Below are 18,455 nucleotides of genomic sequence, written 5' to 3'. Positions count from 1 at the left end.
GTATAAGTTTGCAAACATGAAAAGTTTCAGCACTGATTATATCCCAACTGTGGCGCTCAGCTCTTTAGATAGGAATAAAATCTTTAGCACAGCATTTTGGTAGAACATAAGGATTGTGTGCAACATAGAAAATGCAATCCATGGACAATTCATCCACATCCTTCAGCTCACCACTGATGTCTTTCAGACAGGCCTTTCCACAGTGGATCAGTGCGCACCATCCTCTCAATGAGCTTCTTCCACAGCATGCCCTCAGAGATGACCCGGTGCCACTCGCGACACACCAGCTCAGCCGCGCACAGAGAGCGGGCGTCCAGAAAGGACAGGATGTTCTCCGCTATGTGCTCCAGACCCCGCGCTGGAGAGAAAATCACAACAGATCAGACAGGTTTTTCAGAAGATGATGGACCATATATTATAACTGATATAAGTATTCTTCTTAAATATACAAATATTGTGTTTCTGTTTATGTGCATGGTAACATACAAAAAAAATTATAATAATCTCAGAAAAAACACTAACTAGTCTAGACACCTGATGATTACAGTGTATGCACAGGTGTGTGCACTTCTGAAAGCAGGATTAAGAAGTATCTCTATAGTAGCGGGAAGTAGGAGTATGTGTGTACCTAGCAGGGAGCATTAGAAGTCTCTTTGTACTATGGGATTTAGGTAAGAGAGGGGTGTGTGTGTACCTGGCAAGGCTGTTATAAAGTCTCTCTGTAGCATGGGTTTGAGGTAAGAATTGATGTGGCCATGCTGGTAATGGCACATGCGTGAGATGAGATGCTCCACAAATTCCACCTGATCAGCCTCGGACCACTGCTCGAACATCTGGATACACATCTCCTTCTCCTTCTCAAAGGTGGCACGTGACAGACGTTTCCTCGAGCCAGACAGAGTACCATTTCCCAGCTGAATAACACACATTCACAGACACACATGATTCAGCAAAAACAGTTCTAATTCTAGGTTAGATTTTCTGCAGATTACACACGCTCAGCCAAAGCCCCCTTTGATTCACATGCGTCGAACGAGTACAGCTAAAATAAGTCTTGTTTACCAACAAACATCACTGTGAAAGACCGTGCGAAACTTTCACGCAATTGTAACTTTCGCTAATTCAAACAGTTTTCCCATAAAATTATAATTTTTTTTTAATAAAAGCCAGAGTGAAACCAAGCCTTTTTGGCCACAACAACAACAAAAAAAATTCTGTGAAATCCTGTATGGACTGCCGAGTCAAACTTTTAGTAATTCCTCTGGATTGGGGATGTGCAATATGGCTAGAATATCATACATACACATACATATTACACATACATATGGGCAGAAGGTACACGTTACCAAACAGGTATAAATTTTCTTTACTTCCATTAATCAATCAAATTACTAAATAGTAAGAGATGAAGCGTGTGTGTGTGTGTTGGGGGGGGGGGGGGTGTCAAATATCTTGGTGTAGGGTATTTGGGTAATATTAGGCATAGGGTATTTGTGTATGTTTGGTTATTGTACGGTATGCATGTTTGGCTGTTTATACAGATCTGGGTGTAATTGTAGGTCAACTGTAGTTTGATTGTACAGTATGTGTGTATTGTAACGTCAACCGTGTTCTCTCGATTGCCCAAGACAAATTTCTTCTATGGGAGACAATATAGGTTAATCCAATTTAATTTAAATATATATCTCACCATATATAATTATACTGATGTTTTTCCAACAAAAGGTCACTCTGGATTCAGGTTTTTTTTTGGTCCAGCGTTTTAAAAAATAAATTTAAAAAACATTTCAACAAGATAAAGGAGGCACAATAACATGAAATGGTCTAGTCAGTTACCTAGAATGACCATATTTAGGAGTGACTCGATGTCAATATCAGTAACATATTGCCATATTTCCCTAATCTGGGTCATGTTTTCAGGGTGTTAACAACGTTTTAGAACAGGAAGCCGAAGTTAAGGAAGTCTGATTGAGCAAGTTAAGGGTGTTTGAGATGTCATGATCGGTCTTGTTCCCCTCTTAACAACAAACTTAGCGTATGAAACAAAACAAAAAAAACAAACATTTACCAAAGTACCTCGACAACCAGGGTTGCAATATTGAGAACAAGCATTCTTTCTATTACTAACATTTTAAAGCAGTTGGAGAAAGTTTGGTTGTAGCTGCTTCAATTTTTTTTTTTTTTGGAAATCCACCCTGCATCTACACACATTAAACGGCTAAATCGGATTAAACAAGGGCCATGAGGGCCATACACACCAACCTTAAAAACTGTCGTCTTCTTTGGCGAGAGGTCATCAGTGAGATTCTGTGACTCCATCACAGTTAGATTCTACAGAAAGAATAAAAGAAAAGAAAAAAAAAAAAAGAGGAATGGCATAATATTACCACAAGACCAAGAGAGAGAGCATATTACAACACTGTGTGCGTGTGTAAAAGAGGGAAAATTAAAGGGTTGATAACAGAGAAGCATGATCAGAATGAACGGCGCCATCTAACCATGTGATTCATGTCATAAATACAGGTTTATGATCGACGCCAGAAGATAAAATAATAATAAAAAAAATAAAAAAAATAAAAAAAAGACAAAGCAGAAAGCCACATTTCCTGTAGTCTGTATCCTCCTCTGAACCGATGGCTCCGGGATTCGTGTTAAGATTATACACGAGTCAGCAGTTCATAAATAATGCACGAATCATTTACACCTATGCAAGTAAATGACAGTCTGTGAGAATATGATCCATGCAAGAGAGGGTGATAGCCTGGTGTACTTTGTATCGCATAACAACGCTTAGCAAAGGATTCAGTGCATTTGTCCTTGAGGAAACACCGGAGTAGGGATGGGCTGATAATCAGTGATACGGTCCACCATGATATTCAGTGCCGAGGGAGTCGTTTTCCAGAAACATTCCTGTATACATGTTGCATTATGGATAATAATCGATTATTAAAATCATGGTCAATGAATCTCATTATCGATTAGTTGGTCTGTGGACGGCACGGGTCAGTTTTACTCACTCATCGCATTACTTCTGTTCCAAAAACACGCTTCAGAGAGTACAGACCACAGTAGTGTCCTAAATGACGTACTATACACTTACACTACACACCATGTACTCTATCATCTAGTGTATGAAGGGTACCATCATCATCATCTCAAATCGAACACTAGTGGGGTTTTTTTTATTAACCGGAAGTAAAAGCCGCTTCCTAGGTGATGGCACATGACGTCAAACACACGTAATGCGACGCCGCTAGATTTAGCAGATACCCAGAGTCAACAAAAATGAATTTCTTCAGTTTATAAACTTGTTTATATCCAAAATGCTCCACTGTGTGCTAGGAGTTAGGAAAACTGGTGCGAGTTGCTTAAAGCGCACCTATGATGGTTTTGAAAAGTGACTAATTTTGTTTTAAAGGTCTCATACAATAGGTTTACATGCATCCAAAGGCAAATTGGTTACATGAATGATCCATTCACTCTATACTCCTCAGTTCAGAGAGCATACTCTGCTCTGATTGGTTAGATCCCAGTCTGTTGTGATTGGTCTACTGCTGTCGGAAAGGAAACGCCCACTACCATATCCGAATTGACCATATCCTTAATAATGTCAGGTTTACCATACCAATTTGAGACGAGTCCGATAATGACGCAGAGAAAGAAACCTGAACCACCGTCGCAAGCACAACGAGAACAGGACGTTTCTCAGTGTTAAGTTTATATGTAGTTTGACAATAATGCAGAGGCCAACAGGCTAAAAGCTATGCACTAACTGTATACATATACAACACAAAACTACAGTTTGAAAACTTGGTAGAAAATATATACATAAATAATGAGTCATACTAACAGGTTGTGATCCAGAAGCGCAAAACGGCCCAAATAAGACTGGGCCTTACCCACTTTTAATGAACAATCCTTCGACTTCAGCTAGATTATAGAAGCAGTAGTCAGTGAAATGACTTTAACACAAACAAAAGTCGGTGGTACCATTTTATAATGAATTCTAAACGCTTTACATCATCCTTTGGGAGTCCATGAAACATGGTTTTGCTTTTGCAGCGCAGAAAACAGCATCTTGGTAAATGGCGCACTTATATAGCGCTTTTATCCAAAGCACTTTACACTGTGTCTCATTCACCCATTCACACACACCAATGGTAGCTGAGCTGCCATGCAAGGCGCTAACTTGCCATCGGGAGCAACCTGGGGATCAGTGTCTTACCCAAGGACACTTCGGCATGTGGTCACGTGGGCCAGGAATCGAACCACCAACCCTACGATTAGTGGACAACCCGCTCTACCACCTGAGCCACAGCCACCCATGTCTTCTAGACCCAACTCTTTCAGGACACAACCTCAACTGCAGTGTTTGAGGGCGGGTCAAAGTACACGTTGTTCGCGAACAGCCAGTGAAGACCAGAGGCGGGTTTTGTGTTACCAAATAAAGTAGGTTTGTACAGGAAGTAAGTCTGGAATTACTGACGACTCATTTCAGCTGTTCAGAATCGGTTCCATATTTTGGGAGTCAGTGACTACGTTTACATGGACAGCAGTAATCTAATTATTGACCTTATTCTGAATAAGACAATATTGTGATTAAGGTGTTGATGAGTAGTTTTTAGAATATTCCTTTCATGTTCCCGTTTTACATGTTATAGAACATAGATCAATTAACGGCACACGTCATTACATCCCCACACCACGCCGTCCAACGTTCCCTCCAGAATTTCACGCATCGACATACAGTTGGTCTTCGTTATGGTACTGTATACAGTTTTGGGTGTTTCATTCTTAATTTTTACGAATAATGAATTATTTGTCATGCTATACATGCAAATAGACGATTGCTTGAAGCCGTGGGCTGCGGCCCAAACCAAATAGTTACCTGCTATACAGTAGCCAAAATAAATGTATTTCTTCTACTATAGATACACACACACACACACACGTATTTCGCCTGCTATATAGTAGGCAAGTACGCAGTTTCGGACGCAGCCGTGCTCTCGTTTACTGTCAAACGGTTGAACACTGCCGTGTGTGTACGTGTCCTGTCACAAAATGCGGTGAAATCTCCCACACGATGTTAATAATGTGATTAAGGTGTGTACATGTCTATAATACACGTCGATATTGCGACTAAAACAGGAATTACTCCACATGTCTTAATTCCATTTGTGTTTATTTTGAGTATGAATTTAGTTGGATTAAGGTCATCAATAATCGCTGTTTACATGCTAGTTTCTTAATCAGAGTATCATCTTAATATCGGATTATTGCTGTCCATGTAAACATACTGAATAACTCCATTTGTTGTGCACTTTTGATTTTTGAAACTTTGCAGACTTTTTGCTGAGAAACAAGTAGCTGACGATGTTCCTGTTTTTTTTTTTTTTTTTTTTTTTAGTAAATTGCCCCCCGCCCCATACTGCACAACTGCTTTACTTCTAGTGTGTGATATAAATTATAGATATGCCTTAAAGTATCATGATGATATATTCTGGTCACATCCGCCTCCCCTAAATACTATACTACTGTGGTATCGGTAATAAAAGGTCAACAAGAATCCTATGTGATAATCCTATGTGATAAAATTTGATATCAGCCTTTGCCTAAATGGAAGACGTTTTAAGCTTGAAGAGGATTTAAACGAGCCGTTCAGCCCCCACAGTGGGTGGGAGTAGAGAGTAGATCATCGTGTACTGTACAGCTCACAGCCTCTCTGCGTCGAACATAATTATAGCTGCCCACAGAGAAAAGACACACAGTCCAAACTCACCATCTTTAAGCCTGCACACAGAGCCACTCTGTACTCGGAGGACCGGCACTTTAAAGGAATTAAAGGATTTAAAAGGATCTTTTAAAGGTTCTTTTAACTGCTGAGTACACAGCCCCACAAACACACAGCTTCAATGAGCAAAAGGCAGGTGCGTGCTTGAAAAGCCAACAGGCAAAACAGTACACACATAAAGGGGGGGGGGGGGGGCGTACATGCACACACTTGAACAGAGGAGAGAAGCAAATGGACGTCATGACAGGGCTCGATCTGAGTCAACACACTATTCATATGAGATAATAATGAGATAAAATAAAAGAGTGCAAAGTGCAGGTGAAAGGATTTGCCTTTGAGAATCAGTGAATGTTTGCACCTCCTGTAATAGTTGTGTACGAGTCCCTCAGTTGTTCTCACTGTGAAACTCCGCCAAAAAAATAAATCTGTTAAAAAGGGGTCAAACAATGCAGAAGATGCTGGAAAAGCAAAGAATGTGCAGGACCTGGAGGATTTTTCTGAAGAACAGTGGGCAGTTGAACTGCTCAGGACAAACAAGGGACTCGTGAACAACTATCACAAAACAAACACAGTCGTTGATCATCCAGGTAACAACATACAGTATTAATAATCAAGGGTGTGTAAACTTTTGAACTGGTTCATTTGTGTAAATTCAGTTAGTATTGTGTCTTGTGGACTATATGCAAACATCTGTTATGTGAAATGACTTATTAAGGGCAGGACTAAATAAACAAAATGCAATTTTTATTATGCTTCTTATTTTAAAATGAACATTTTGCAGATTCTGCAAGGCATATGTAAACTTATAACCTCAACTGTACCTTTGAGAGAGAGAGAGAGAGAGAGAGAGAATCTGTTGAGGGAACTGTTTATAGCTGCTATAATGTAAGTGATAACAGGAACTAACTTGTTCCATGACATTAAATGAAACTATAAATGTCATTCTGCAATCAATAAAAATTAATAATAATAAAAAAAATAATAATAATAAAAGAGTGTGTATTCGTTGGCAAGTCGCTGTAGTACAAGAGGAAAGAAACACTGCAGGAAGTGCTCTTACAGGAAAATAATCAACTTGAGGGTGGTATTACACCACCATTTTGTTAATTATTTTAATATTACAGCAGGTCCCGTTGTGTTTAATTCGTTACGAAATAAATCTGCACTTACACAATGAATCATCGTTATAATCATTCGTCACCAAACAAAGAAAAAAACTGAAATCCCTAAAGCCATTCTGTCACCACACGGTTCGCTTTCTAAAACATAATGCAACTGTTCCTGTAGTGTTGAGAAGTTGAGCCCTCTCAGGTGCAGCCTGTGCCCTTTCTCCAGAATATCAATAACATCTGAACAAAATATTATTATTTCATATTTTAACCGAAATTAGGAATGCGTACAGGCACAAAACAGATGAAGAAAGAAAAAAGGAATGCTAGCATACATACAGTGCCGTCCACTGATATTGGCACCCTTGGTAAATATGAGCAAAGGCGGCTGTGAAAAACTGCATTTATTGGTTAACCTTCTGATATTTTGTTAAATAAATTCACAAAAATACTCTGCTCTCATGGATATCAAACACACACACACACACACACACACACACACACACACACACACACACACACACATTATACGAGAGAGAGAGAGAGAGCGAGAGCGCAACAGCTATTGGCACCCCTATGAACTCTCATGAGAAAACTATATTTGAAGTATATTCTCATTGATATGTTATATTTTTTTTTAAGTCCACCTGGGTGACTAGGAAAAGGAAATTGCTTAATCATGACTTCCTGTTACACAGGGGTATAAATATGAGGTAACATGTAGGCCAAATTCCCTTAGTCATTCATAACAATGGGTAAGACCTAGGAATATAGCTGTGATGTGCGGCAAAAGGCTGTTGAGCTTCACAAAATGGGAAGTGGCTATGAGAAAATAGCACAAGCATTGAAAATGCCCATTTCCACCATCAGGGCAATAATTAAGAAGTTCCAGTCGACTGGAAATGTTATGAATCAACCTGGAAGAGGACGTGTGTCTATACGGTCTCAATGCACTGTAGAGAGGATGGCTCAAGTGGCCAAATAATCTCCAAGGATCACAGCTGGAGAACTGCAAAAGTTAGCTGCGTCTTGGGGTCAGAAAGTCTCCGAAACTACAATCCGAAGTCACCTACATCACCACAAGTTGTTTGGAAGGTTTTCAAGAAAAAAGCCTCTACTCTCATCCAAAACAAACTCAAGCATCTTCAATTTGCCAGACACTACTGGAACTTCAAATGGGATCGGGTTCTAGGGTCAGCTGAAACCAAAACAGAGCTTTTTGGCAATAAACACCAGAGGTGGTTTTGGTGCACATAGAGAGGTAGCCATACGGAAAAGTACCTCATGTCCACGGTTAAATATGGTGGTGGCGCTTTAATGTTTTGGGGCTGTTTTTCTGCCAGAGGACCTGGACATTTTGTTAGGATACATGGCATCATAGACTCAAAATATCAAATATCAACAGATATTAAATGAAAACCTGACTGCCTCTGCCAGAAAGCTTAAAATGGGCCATGGTTGGATCTTCCAGCAGGACAATGATCCAAAACATACATCAAAATCAACACAAAAATGGTTTACTGACCACAAAATCAAGGTCCTGCCATGGCCATCCCAGTCTCCTGACTTGAAACCCATAGAAAACCTGTGGGGTGAACTGAAGAGGAGAATCCACCAGCGTGGACCTCGAAATGTGAAGGATCTGGAGAGATTCTGTATGGAGAAATGGTCTCAGATCCCTTGCCATGTATTCTCCAACCTCATCAGGCATTATAGGAGAAGACTCAGAGCTGTTATCTTGGCAAAGGGAGGTAGCACAAGCACACCTATATTTAACAAAGATATTTTTTGATAAACCGGTGTTGTTTACAATTGTTTGATATCCATGTCAGCAGAGTGTTTTTGTGAATTTTTTAAACAAAAAGATCAAAAGGTTAAACAATAAAGACAATTTTTCACAGCCTTCTTTGCTCATATTTACCAAGGGTGCCAATATTAGTGGAGGGCACTGTATATAAATAAAATCAACAAAACAGAGGCTGGAAATGATTAGGTCGCAGTCGGCATGACTCCCTGTAATCTACACCTTACACACCCTGCCTACATCAGAACCACCATCAGCACCGAGCTGTTACATGTGCCCTTAATCACCTACATGCTGGACCAGCTGCTCTAAATCCAGCTCTATGTAAACTGACTAGTGAGCCATTTACTCTGGATAATCATCGCAATTAGCCAGAAATGTAATCAGTAAAGGGTGCTTATATCATTTCATTTAATTATAAGCGCAGCTAGAAAAAAGCCTGATGAAATCATGCTACTGGAAAGGCATTTAAAAAGGCTTCTGAATGTATTGCAATTCAATTTCAAGTTCAAGTTCTAATGGTTACACAATGGGGGGGGGGGTTGGCATTCAGAAAGATAAGATAATGGTGACTGGCACCACTGACATCACAGAAATCTCTTCACCTCCAAATCAGTAGCTGTGTTTGCACCAAAATTTGTAAAGTTAACATATGGGGAAAAAAAATTGGAATATCGCACTAAACATTGGTGAATAAAGCACCGCTTCCACCCCGTGTGTTCAAGAGAACAAAATCGTCAAGTTCGGGGGAAACTGGGGCAGAGTATCACTACAAATGGAAGTGGTAGAAAGTGAGGAAGCCATTGTGGCTCTTTTCCCAATATAATAAATAACTTGCACTTCAGACCGTATAGATGAAATGCTATCACAAACATACAAACCTCATGATATCCTGCGTTTGGAGGCGGATGCCTGATATTTGGGAAGGGAGTCGTGTGAGACAGATCTGGGAAGTAATTATACCAAATCATTTCGATGACAGACTTTGGCTCAGGCATTTCAGAATGACAAAAACAACATCTGAGATGCTGTGCAATGAGATAGGTCCACTGCTTAGTCCAGTTATGCGACCCACCGCGCCTCAGTTCCCACTGAATAACACTGAATTCCCACTGAATTGCCATTATGCTGTTTAAGTTTGGCACATGTGCTGAATAGTCACATCAAGCCAATTATCCAATCACATGATGTGTTAAACTGCACCTATTATGGTTTTTCCAGATATTCCCTTTCATGTAGTGTGTTATAGAGCTGTTTGTGAATGTAAAAATGTCTGCAAAGTTTCAGAAATCAAAGCTCATGACAATCAGAATTATTGACTCCTAAAAGAAGGAACCGATTCTGAACAGCTGAAACAAGTCGTTAGTAATTCCAGACTTTACTTCCTGTACTAATCTACGTAGGTTTGTAACAAAAAAAAACCCGCCTCTGGTCTTCATCAGCTGCTCGAGAACAGACAGAGCTGAAACTGGTTACAGTAGTGGGCGTTTCCTTTTCGACACACGCTGACAGCAGTAGACCAATCACAACAGACTGGGACATCTGACCAATCAGAACAGAGTATGCTCTCTGAAAAGAGGAGTTTAGAATGAATCCTTTAGAACGGATCGTTTAACGAGTCATTTGTGACACTGGGGGGAAAAGGTAATGCTGCAGTTTAAGTTATGAGCTCATTAAAGTGTTTTTTTTGTCCTTGGATGCGTGTAAATATATTGTATGAGACCTTTAAAACAATAAGGCACGTTTCAAAACCATAAGAAGTGCGCTTTAAGGAATGCCCTTTTTAAATGCACATCGAGAAATTTATTATGCACTTCCATCGTAGTTTACATGCACGTCTTCTCATCGAATACAAAAATGATCCAACCTCAATTGAGTGCCTACGTTTTTTTTTTTTTTTTTTTTTTTTTTTTTTTAAAATGCACATTTTGGAGATTTTATTCACCTCTGGTGATTCCATCAATCCTTCCATCGCATAAAAATACTTGGAGGGAAACATAGCTACAGTGCCTTTTGCTCACAGTACAATAACGCCGAAAACACTAATCCCGGTCACTCTACTATATCAACACCGAAATCATCACTGAAATGATTTCTTCAGTAAATTTAAGAACAAACTGATGTCGACGCCCTTTGTATCACTGCTCTGTTGAATGATTGATTTTGATTGGTCAGAAGGTGAAGAAATACTGACTACATTTAAAGGATATTTTTGTCAGAAGACAAAAACTGTTACCATATTATTGTTACATCGGTGGCAAAAAATGGTCATAAAATGACAATAATATCGTATAACAAGATTATTTCTGGACAATATATCGTCCAGTAAATTCGTTATCGTGACAGGCCTAATGAGGGAACATTGCTGTGTAAGAGGAATAAAACACAGGATGTGTTAGGGTACTACAGGAGGAGAATCAACTTCAGGATAATACAGTCTGAACAGGATTTTAGAGGGTTGTTTTGTGATTGTTTCAGCCAAAAATGCTTGATTTTGCTGTTTTTTGTTTTCAAAACTTTTTTGGGGCTTTTTTTGGAAGAAAACTACTTTGCAGAAATTGCAATTGCACGAAATTGTTCTGCACGGTCTTTCACAGTGATGTTTGTTGGTAGACCTTTAAGCTCATGATCGACGAACGTGAATCGAAGAGGTCTTTCGCGGTATTCCTGTTCGTTTTTTTTTTATTGTCATTACATCAAAAAGGAGACTATAACATATGTTGTACAAAGGCTGAACGTCATCTGAACTTCAGAGTTATTATACACACACACACACACACACACACACACGTCTTATTTTCACACAATTTCCTAAAAGACGTTTTGTAAATTCCCATAGGATTCCACATTACATTTACATTTATTCATTTAGCAGATGCTTTTATCCAAAGCGACTTACAAATGAGAAAATACAAGCAAAGTATGGATATATAGTATGGAAATGAATACGTCGTCTTGTACTACAAACCCTGAATTGTGCAGCTCTAAGCTCATACGATGACTCATCTCAGGAACATCCTGTCCGGCTTAAACTAGCCAAACCAATAAGCTTCTGATGTGAAATAGCTCCAGCAGAAATGTGCATGATGAGCTTCCAGACAGCATGTTATGCACAGACATGAAGTCATATACACATACACAAAAACAACGGTTAAAAATAAATAAAGAAATGTAAGAACAAAAACTTTTGCAATAAATATTAAATAGACATCAGGGTCAGGGTTAGTGATGTGTACACATGCAGGGGTGGACAAATGATGAACTCATTAACTAGCCCACCGGTTCTAGTGCGCGACCCAGTCCTATGTTCTGGCTGCCTGGAAACCCGATTGACTAAAGCGATACCTAGCGTAAAATAATAGTGTATGGTGAGCTAGTTAGCTAGTTCAGTGTGTTAATACAGACTGAGGGAAATATTTACAAAGGGAGTATGAATTCCCACAGAGGGGATGACCATGTAGTCATAGTTCTTATCCGGTCCAGATAAAGTTTTTGTTGTGTTTTCGCTCTTGAAAAAAAGTCTGTGACTAACGTGTTGGCATGATTAATCGGTAACTTAGTTATAAGTATCTGTAAAATCCACTATCGGTCGAGCTCCAGTTACAGCATTGAGGTTCATCACAATACAGTTAAACACGCACACACGACGTAAGTAGAGAGTAGGGTTAGTTTTCTTTTCCAGGCAGTTATGGAAAATGAAATCTGCTTGTCGAGTGTCCAGGTTAGCGATTTGTCATGACACCGGCATGATGATGAATGCGTTGTGCGTAACTGTAATAAAGAAGTTCCGAGTCAGACGAGATCTAACTTTCCAGTAATCAATGTTTTTGGCATGCACTTTATATCTTTATCCCTGCTTTTACTCGGTTACTCACACAGACAGCAAAGCGTGACGTGAAGAGCTGGAATACGAGAGGGAGAGGAACACTGAGTTTCCCCAGTCTGTATCAGCTATGTCATCCCCACCAAGCTCATGCACAATTTCCAGGAAACAAAAGCAAAAGGATCTATATAAATCTGCGTTACTCAATAGAGACCCTTACGAAGTGAGGAAATGCAACAGACACACAGACGATGGGTGGATGGTGGGGTGGAACCACACTGAGAGGAGAAAAGAGAAGGAGAAGAAAGAGAGGAGGTGGGGGGGGGATAGAGGGAGTATTGAAGAGAAGAGCAGAACCTGGTTGTGGGCCCGGGAGGTGGGGAGGCTCTGCAGGCACCTGAGAGCACATAGGCTCTCTGCCACCGAGGAACAACCCAGCCAAAGAGAGCGAGGCAAAGAGCACTGCGTCAGAGAGAGAGAGAGAGAGAGAGAGAGAGAGAGAAGAGGGGAAATGAGCCATGAAAGAAGTGTTAAAGGGAAAAGCAAAAAAAAGGAGTAGTTAATAGTGAAGGGGAAGAGAGAGACAGAACATGAGTGTAATTTGTATGAAATTATTGAGAAATGGCAGGCAAGAGTGAGAAATAGAAAGAAAGAAAGAGAGGTAAAGTGAGAAGAGGAGGAAGTGAGAGAGGGGGGGGGGTAAGTGAAGGAGGAAAAAAAAACAGTATTAGAGCAACATACAGTGAGCAAATACACACACACACACACACACACACACACACACACACACACACACACACACACACACCTAATTGCAGACAGTGTCAAACACACAACATTAAAGCGTCAGGCCTGTTTCATATCGTGGGCGGGGCTTCAAGAGAGGGATTGGTGCTACTCGTTCCTCTTTTCATTGTCAAATGTAGTGTGTAGGCTTAGTTAATGTTTACATTAACGTTCAGAGTGTACACAAAAAAAAAAACGCATGACCCCACCCAAAGCCCGAACGCACAACCAGCTGCATTCACACTGAATTGTGATCACATATGCACAAAGCCAACAGAGGATGAAGAAACAGGAAGTGAAAACAGGTTCTAAATGCTTTTATGGCGAATCAGCACTGCACAAGATTAGCGTGACGAATGGAAGAGTTTGGTGCAGATAGACTCCGACACAACGAGAATACAATGAAGCAAACGTGACCCTAAGACGACCCTAAGACCTGCAACGATCCCTTGTTAACTTGAGCATGCAAAACAAAACAACAACGTGGTACTCCCTAGGGTTGGGGAATATGACAATGTTAATATCAATATGATAAACGTAACTATAAATGGATAAATAGAATGATGTGTCGTTATTTAATAAATAAAAATGGTACATTTTGGCAAACTGCAGTTGTAAAAGAGGAATGTAAATACCTTTGGGGCAGTAACATTAACGCGATTTAACTTTAAGCGGAATCACATCACCTTGTCGTTGATTATTTTCCCATAACAGCACACTCCTAAGAGATTTATTCCTTACTTATTCCGTCCCTCCAGGATTTTTTTGTCAAATTTCCAATCGCAGAGATGAATGCAAAAATCAAGCAAACGCCACAACGTTCAGAGGAGCTTGCAATTTTTCAAAATTACCACAGATTTGACATCACAGCGCGCATTCAGCCAAAGCCCTCTTCGATTCACGCGAGTCGAACACGAGCACAGCTAAAATACAGCATTTATCAACAAACATCACTGGGAAAGAATTTCGCCAATTCACGTAGTTTTCTGGAAGAACAGGGAAAAAAAAAAGCACAAAAAGCTAAACTCGCAAATTGCATCACAAATTTTGAAAAAAAATTTTTTAAAGCTGCAGCAAGATCAATCATTTTTGGCTGCAACGATCACAAAAACAAAAAACAACAAAAAAAAAAAAAAAAAAAAACAGCTGTGAAATCCTGTATGGACTTCTTATTTAAACAATCCACAACGTAAGCCGTGTGCACACTGTGTGATTTTTAATAGTCCTTTGCACCTGCTGCTTGTGAGACTATATGAACACGATCCCCGCCGTAAGCCATGTCACACTGTAGGATCTCAGTCATTAATGTCAGACTGTACGACAGTCAAGATGTGAAAAACAGACGCACGCAAGAAGACTTGTACGGAGTAGGAGAAGACACTACAGGACTGTGCCTCAAATCTTCTGACACTGCCAGAATTTAATCTGAGGAAAAATTTGATCGCAACAGTCGTTAATCGACTTTCAGAGAACATGTTAAACTAGCGATCAAAGACTACAGATTTTGGTCTAGGATTAGAGGAATCTTCCAGGATTATGAAAATTTGTCTCAGAAGACCAAATCGTGGACAAAACCGTACAGTGTGAACCCGGCTTTAGATGATTACAAGGATTACTTCAAATACAGAAAAGAATATTTCACACGTAAAACTACACAATATTTATTACAAATAGATTAAGTTAAAAGAAGAACATTTTAACTCTGTACTTAAAACCATCTTTTAAAGATTTAAATGGCAACATCAGATACACGTCTTCTGTCGCCTGAGCTGGGAGTGATCCTAGACATTAACAGCAGGCCTTCAACAAATTAACATATTCAACATTTAGTATGTTTACATGGACAACAATAATCTGATATTAACCCGATTAAGACGATACTCTGATTAAGAAACTAGCATGTAAACAGCAATTTCTGATGACTTTAAACCGACTAAAGTCATACTCGAAGTAAACACAAAGGGAATTAAGCCGTGTGGAGTATTCCTGTTTTAGTCGCATTATCGAAGTGCATTACAGACATGTACACACCTTAATCACACTATTAACGTTGTGTGAGAGTTTTCACCGCATTTTGCGACAGGATACATACACACACAGCAATGCTCAACCGTTTCGATGGTAAACAAGAGAGCACGGCTGCGTCTGAAACAATGTACTTACCTACTATATAGTAGGAGAAATACATGTATATCAGCTACTATACAGTAAGTAAGTACGTGGTTTGGGACGCAGCCCACGGCTTCAAGCAGTCGTCTATTAGCATGTACAGCATGACAAATAATTAACTGCACTTGAAGCTTTCTTAAAATTAAAAATGAAACACCCAAATCTGTATACGGTACCATAACGAAGACCAACTGTATGTCGATACGTGAAATTCTGGAGGGAACGTCGGACGGCATGGCGTGGGGACGTAATGACGTGTGCTGTTAATCGATCTATGTTCTATAACATGTAAAACAGGAACATGAAAGGAATATTCTAAAAAGAACTCATGTAAACACCTTAATCACAATATTGTCTTATTCAGAATATTAGATTATTGCTGTCCATGTAAACATAGTCTTAGTCAACGTCTTCATTTGGTGCAACTGTTGCTGCTCAATCCACCTGAGAGAGATTACGAGTGTAATGTTGGCTAATGTTATGTTCGTCAATTACATGTTCGAGGGTATAAAGAGTATAATAGAGGGCTTAAAACAGAACCCTGTGGGATGCCGTGTTGTTTTTTTCTTTCCTCATATCGCCCAGCCCTGGTGTATAAACAAACAAAAACAAACAAAGACACACAAACACACACACACACACACACAATGCAGTGTAGTAGTTAGTCACTTTAAAATAAAAAAAACCCATTCATTGTTGTGATCATCACCACAACAATAAATGTGGCACTAGCTATAAGACTGAGCATTTGCAGTACAAACCCCACGGGACTGTTACTGACAAAGCAAGGACGTTCAGTTTCACTGAATCATTTCCATGTACTTTAATATCGTCCTAAACATTCACCTGCTATTAGTTCACTTTAACAAACCCAAAAGCTAAGGACTGCATATTAATCATGTCAAGACTACTAAGAGGAAACACTGTACCATTTGGTGAATTATGTTACAGGGTCAATTTGACCCATTTCCACATTTGAGATGTCTGAAATATTGCTTAATCTCACTTTTTCCCCTTTCCACTCCTCATTTAGGGTCATGAACTTCTATGGAAATATTTCTTCTTATGTTTTGTCTCGGACAAACCATAATAAAAGGTTTACTCTTTTAAGCTGTTTGTTTTTTTTTTTTTTTGTGTATTTAAACTGTGGAAGTCATTTTGACCCATAACATAATGGATGTAACTTCTTTTTTTCCGCCCCTAACATAACACAAGGGTTAAACATCTAGCTAGCTAATATCCTAACAGGATAACTAGTCGAGACCAGTCTGACTGACTACATAACCAAATGGCGCAGTGACACCACCGCAATGATTGGACGCTCCCTCGACAGTGATGTTGGCTCCGTCCCAAACCGCATACAACTGTAAATAGGCAGCAGTGTCGAATTAGTGCGCCACCAATAATCGCCATGGTTACGGCATATAGCGCGAGCACTATTCTAGCACACTATGAAGGGCTATAAGGTGTGAATTTAAACACGGCTGCTTTCTATAAACAACTACGCAGTTCTTCTGCGACGTTTATACCTGCCTTGGGTTATGCTTCAAAACATCATTTCGTTCTCAACTCAAACGGGTTTAAAATATATCAAGGCATACATTTCTGGTTCCTATTTCAACCACAGGCCCTTGATTTCCAATTAAGCTACCGACAGTTAGCAAACTAGCAAACTCCCCAGCTAGCTAACGTTAATCCTGGCTTCTCTAATAGACGTGCTTTGTTTATTTACCATCCGCACAAACTGGAAAAACCTGGGATTGTACTGATTACTGTAAATGAGTTCATGAGCATGTCGGTATGAGTGGGATTCGGTTCAACTCACCATCAGCTCCAGAGTTTTGTCCTCCATCTCCGGCTCCATGTTGTTGTGCAGTCCGCCTCTCTGCGAAAATGGAAACCAGTCACCTAACAGCAGTCAGGTGTGAAGCCAGAGACAACACACCACCCCCTACACGCCTATATATCAAAATAAATAGTCCTTATTCAGCATTGCTGCCTAATCACAACCTGCAGATTACCTGTCTGGACATAAATTCTAGTTTTTTATTTATTATATTTTATTAATAGAGGTGTAAACATCAGGCTTATTTCACCTTACAGAAAAGTCACACCACCTTCCCATGTGAATTTATATATATATATATATAAAACGTGATTACTGTTATTATTTTATTGGGGCACGTGATCACATTATTTACATGGCATCGTATATTTACTGATTGGTTAAGACATGTTGAAATGCACTTTCATGATTTGTTGTTAAGACCATTCAACGTTTTGGCATTTTGCGCTTAGCCCCCCCCCCCCTTTTTTTTAAATCCCCCCCACATATATAGTGTACATATATTACACATTAAGTGTTAAGCAACATTTCGACAAAAGATGACAAAAATATCCTCATAAAAGCGCTGAAACATAAAGTCAAACTTATACGATTGAATTAACACTTTATTTCTTTGGCATGTGAAGGTGTGTTGATTGTCGATTCTGGCTTCTGTACGTACCGAACGCGCTGACGTCACTCGGCACGAATGTCCGATTGGCACAATCAAGTTAAGGGGCGTGGGTTTGTCACGGCATGCTGCTTTCTGATTGGCTCAGCGTGTTGCTGGGCTTTTTTCTTATCAACCAGCAGCTCCAAGCCAAGAACATTAACCGTCCACTTTAATAGGAACAGATGTGCACCTGCTCATTTATGCAGCTATGTAATCATTCGGCGGCAGCACAATGCAGATACAGGTCAAGAGCTTCCGTTGATGTTAACATCAAACAGAATGGGGGAAATGTGATCTCAGTGACTCTAACCATGACATTTGTGTATTTCAGAAACTGCAGATCGACCTGGGATTTTCACACACAACTTCTTAAAGTCACAGAGATCATACTTCCTTCCCATTCTGGTGTTTGATGTAAGCATTGACTGAAGCTCTTCCCCGGGATTTACACTGATGTGCATGGTGCTGCTGCTGC

At 39.8% G+C, this 18,455-nt stretch overlaps 1 protein-coding gene across 5 annotated transcripts in view; it reads right to left on the bottom strand.

Moving 5' to 3' along the window:
* fbxw11a (F-box and WD repeat domain containing 11a) overlaps window positions 1-17,453 on the bottom strand; it is a 67,972-nt gene extending 50,519 nt beyond the window's left edge. For 2 of the 5 annotated variants that reach the window (XM_053640859.1, XM_053640863.1), the window contains exons 1-5: window positions 17,308-17,418; window positions 12,885-12,989; window positions 2,263-2,331; window positions 695-914; window positions 172-358 (exon numbers count right to left, since the gene is read on the bottom strand). In XM_053640859.1, coding sequence (XP_053496834.1) covers window positions 172-358; window positions 695-914; window positions 2,263-2,331; window positions 12,885-12,989; window positions 17,308-17,346 — 620 coding nt within the window. In that variant the 5' untranslated portion in view covers window positions 17,347-17,418. Of the gene's footprint in view, window positions 1-171; window positions 359-694; window positions 915-2,262; window positions 2,332-12,884; window positions 12,990-14,164; window positions 15,974-16,022; window positions 16,070-17,307 lie in introns of those variants that run through there. The other 3 variants (XM_053640861.1, XM_053640860.1, XM_053640862.1) reach the window with 3 other exon arrangements.
* Window positions 17,454-18,455: the final 1,002 nt, after the last annotated feature.

Source organism: Ictalurus furcatus, chromosome 14 (genome assembly GCF_023375685.1).
Source record: "Ictalurus furcatus strain D&B chromosome 14, Billie_1.0, whole genome shotgun sequence".
Lineage (NCBI taxonomy): Eukaryota > Metazoa > Chordata > Actinopteri > Siluriformes > Ictaluridae > Ictalurus > Ictalurus furcatus.
Note: the sequence above shows the minus strand (reverse complement) of the source record. Positions and strands in the feature narration are given on the sequence as shown.